The 3,314-nt window shown below is 31.6% G+C and overlaps 1 protein-coding gene across 1 annotated transcript; it reads right to left on the bottom strand.

Moving 5' to 3' along the window:
* Positions 1 to 1,367: 1,367 nt before the first annotated feature.
* Positions 1,368 to 3,078, bottom strand: LOC139499633 (FMRFamide receptor-like). The gene is made up of 2 exons (XM_071288382.1): positions 2,437 to 3,078; positions 1,368 to 2,313 (listed from the first exon to the last, which is right to left on the bottom strand). Exons 1-2 carry the CDS (start codon positions 2,977 to 2,979, stop codon positions 1,678 to 1,680), a joined length of 1,179 nt encoding a protein of 392 aa, XP_071144483.1. The 5' UTR covers positions 2,980 to 3,078; the 3' UTR covers positions 1,368 to 1,677.
* Positions 3,079 to 3,314: the final 236 nt, after the last annotated feature.

Here is a 3,314-nt window from a genome sequence, read left to right as displayed (position 1 = left end):
AATGTACAACCGCAGGAAAAGTAAATTGCAGAGCAAAAATATAAAAATAGAGTCAAAAGTCGGTAATATGAAATATTACTATTGTTTTCGTCATAAATGGTTTCGAAAGTGGACATGGAGCCATGTGAGTGAATTATAAACATGGATTCAAATACAATTATTTATTTGGAGCGAACACAATCTGTATGTTTGGCAATGAAGTTAGATTTGTTGAGCAATAAGGTTGAATAGAGCGAAGAATCATGTAGTTGAGTTTCTATATTAATATGTGAGAAACCTCAATTTTAAAAGAGAAGTCATCTTTCTCTGTTTTATCGCAGCGATATAGTCTTTTGTTTATTAGTCGTTCACTTCTGCTCTTACTTAGCTGTAACATTTCAAAATTGATACTTCCATTCAAAACATTACTGTTGACGTGCAACACTATCATATTATGGACATAATGTCATGTCTTGTAGGAAGATGTTTGCTTTTGACTATTATTTCTCTTTCATCGAGCATTGGACATTGCATATTTTGATTATGATATATTTTGTTCTTGCGATCAATTGATTTCATTCCATATTTTCCATAATGCGAAATTAAAAAAAAACCAGATATAACATTCTTTTTACATTGTTATTTGTTTTATTTGTAGATGAGTGACACCCTATCTCTGACCTCTTCGAAAATCACTATCAAAGGGATTTTCAAATGGTCAGAATCGTAAACTGTCAACACAAGTTTAAGTGAAAAGGGAAATAATAAGAATACCGAACTCCAAGGAAAATGAAACGTTCAAACACATCAAGCAAATGGAAAACAACTGTTTTAAATTGTGTCTTACTTTATGCTATTTTTTCTTATATATTAGTAAATCGCTTCATATATCTGTCATTTAAATATAGTGAAACATGCAGAAACTTAATATTAGGTCAATTAAACATTAGCCCCCGACTAACACAAGAAGATAATTTCTTGTGGCATATCCGATTCTGAAATTGTTTTCTAAGGTCTGTAAACTTTACTGTTTGCAAACTATTGACAAGCATTTAACATGATTAACTGTGTCAAACACTTATAACAAATCTTTTTTAAGAATTTGTTTAAATTTCGACGTGTCAATATTGGCCAATCTGCATGTTTTAATCTTACAATTTTATTAATTTATATGAATCAAAAGGATTAGCGTGAAGGATTCTAGAATTTTGGAAATTGTCAAATAATGACTCAAATCTTAACTTAACTGTTGATGCCTGTTTCAATGAACAACTTATATAACATAATATAGGCATAGATAACCTTATGTATCATATATGATGACAATCGTATTTTAACCTCTTTTACGAGGGTTGCTGTCACTAGATAAAATCATGGTTTTATTATTATCATCAACTCTCATCACGTGTTACAGAATTTATTTATTTCTTAAACCGCTCACATTTGCCTACTTTTCAAATAATTTTATCACCAAAATGAAACTATTGTCTCTGCCTCGTCTCTGCGAATATCTTTAAGTTAATCTTTCAGAGGTTATTTTTGTTTAAATTAATATATGAATAGCTGCAATGGATTAATTAAAATACATACATTGAAGATTTGTATTTGTTTTTTTGTCTAATAAGTGTATTACATTTACATTAAAATAAAACAGTTTCTGAAACTTATCATAGAACACAATATTGACCATTTTGAACTCTAAGATAACACAATATGCGGTGCTTTCCATATGGGATTTGTCTCTCTCACTGTATCTCTCCTATATCTGTATGCCATTAATGATGTTGTAACACTATCTTTAGTAAAATCAGATTTTCTTGATTGGTAATCCGATATCATGATATTTGTTCCTCTTTTCTTTTTCTGCCACCTGCATAAAAGTTTCCTAAAAGTTCTTCGGAATCTGCTGCTAAAGTAAGAATACAGAATGAAGTTTATTGAAGCGTTTACCTGACCCAGCATATTACAAATGTTTCCAGCTATTAATATATTGTCTTTGTCATGTGGTATAATGAAGGCGGAGACATACACTTTGTAAATCAATAGAATTGCCCACGGAATCTGACACAGAAGAAATATAATCACAACTGATATTAACATTGTTGTGACCTTCTGTTGTTCCATAGACTGGTTATTGTGATCTCCAAGAACATGAGACTGGGATAACAATTTACGTCGTTTGTTTGCATGCCAAACGGACTTGATGAGAAACATATTAAAAACTGAAAGAAGAATAAGTGGAACGAAAGTAAATAACGTTATGTACCACCAATAATATCCAAACTGGTAACTTTCTCTTTGACCAAACTCTGATGTGTCACATCTGTAATTAATCTTCGTTATATTTTTATGATTAATTCTAGATGACAAGTTACTCATTTTCATTGACACATTTGTTTTCGTTGTGGAGAAATATTCGTTCTTTTGATATGTTAAAGGTGTTAAACTGTCGTCCACTGATTGCATAATTTCCATATCAGTTATAACTTCATTTTCAAATGCTACAGGCAAAGTATTACATAAACAAACAAGAAAAACTACTAACGTTATAAATTTTGCCTTTTGAACTGTACACCAGGCTTTTCCTTTCATTGGATGACAGACGCCTATATAACGTTCTAGTGTAAAACAAACAGTTACCCACACGCTACAGTTTCCAAACAAATCAGAAAGTGCCCGGCCATAAGGGATGTAATAATAGCTGGACGCATACATACCTTTGTCCCTGCAGTGTATCATTGATAAAGTTAACATAAATACCAGATATAGCATATCAAAAACAGCAAGGTTTGTCAGATACACATTTGTTGATGTTCTCATTTTCGGTCTACTTAAGACAGCAATATTACAAGAATTTCCCGCAATTCCTAGAATTACAATTACTGGTATTAGAATACGATCAGCTACAAATCGTGTCCATTCAAGTGCAAACGATATTTCATGTGTGTTGATTGGTACCGAAAAATTGTCGGATGTGTTTAAACTTCCTTCCATATTCATCCTTCTTAATATGCCAATCAAATTTAGTCTCCGTTGTTACTATTTCAATACCTTTTCCATTGATAACTATATGTCATCAACCATTTCCAAGCCTTCATATCTGCTATAATTAGAAGAAAAAAAAAGAATTACAAAACAAAAGGGATGATGGCGGAAAGAAAATCTAGTGCTGATAGATTAATGCATCCTGTTAAGCAGTTACGTGTTGATAGGAGCATATATGTTATATGTTCCCAATACAGAAGGTTTGAATAGGACATTTAAGCTATTGTCACATCGCTGTTTCAAAATAAACTTGAGCAGATGAAAACCCAACGTCTAGACTTTTATGAAAT

Source organism: Mytilus edulis, chromosome 12 (assembly GCF_963676685.1).
Source record: "Mytilus edulis chromosome 12, xbMytEdul2.2, whole genome shotgun sequence".
In the NCBI taxonomy this organism is placed as follows: domain Eukaryota; kingdom Metazoa; phylum Mollusca; class Bivalvia; order Mytilida; family Mytilidae; genus Mytilus; species Mytilus edulis.
Note: the sequence above shows the minus strand (reverse complement) of the source record. Positions and strands in the feature narration are given on the sequence as shown.

Excerpts from the sequence above, each read along its gene's own strand:
- LOC139499633 (XM_071288382.1), bottom strand. The coding sequence starts at position 2,979 with ATGAATATGGAAGGAAGTTTAAACACATCCGACAATTTTTCGGTACCA. Across the intron at positions 2,314-2,436 it reads ATATGGAAATTATGCAATCA|ATTAATTACAGATGTGACAC; the intron begins GTGGACGACAGT and ends AATATAACGAAG.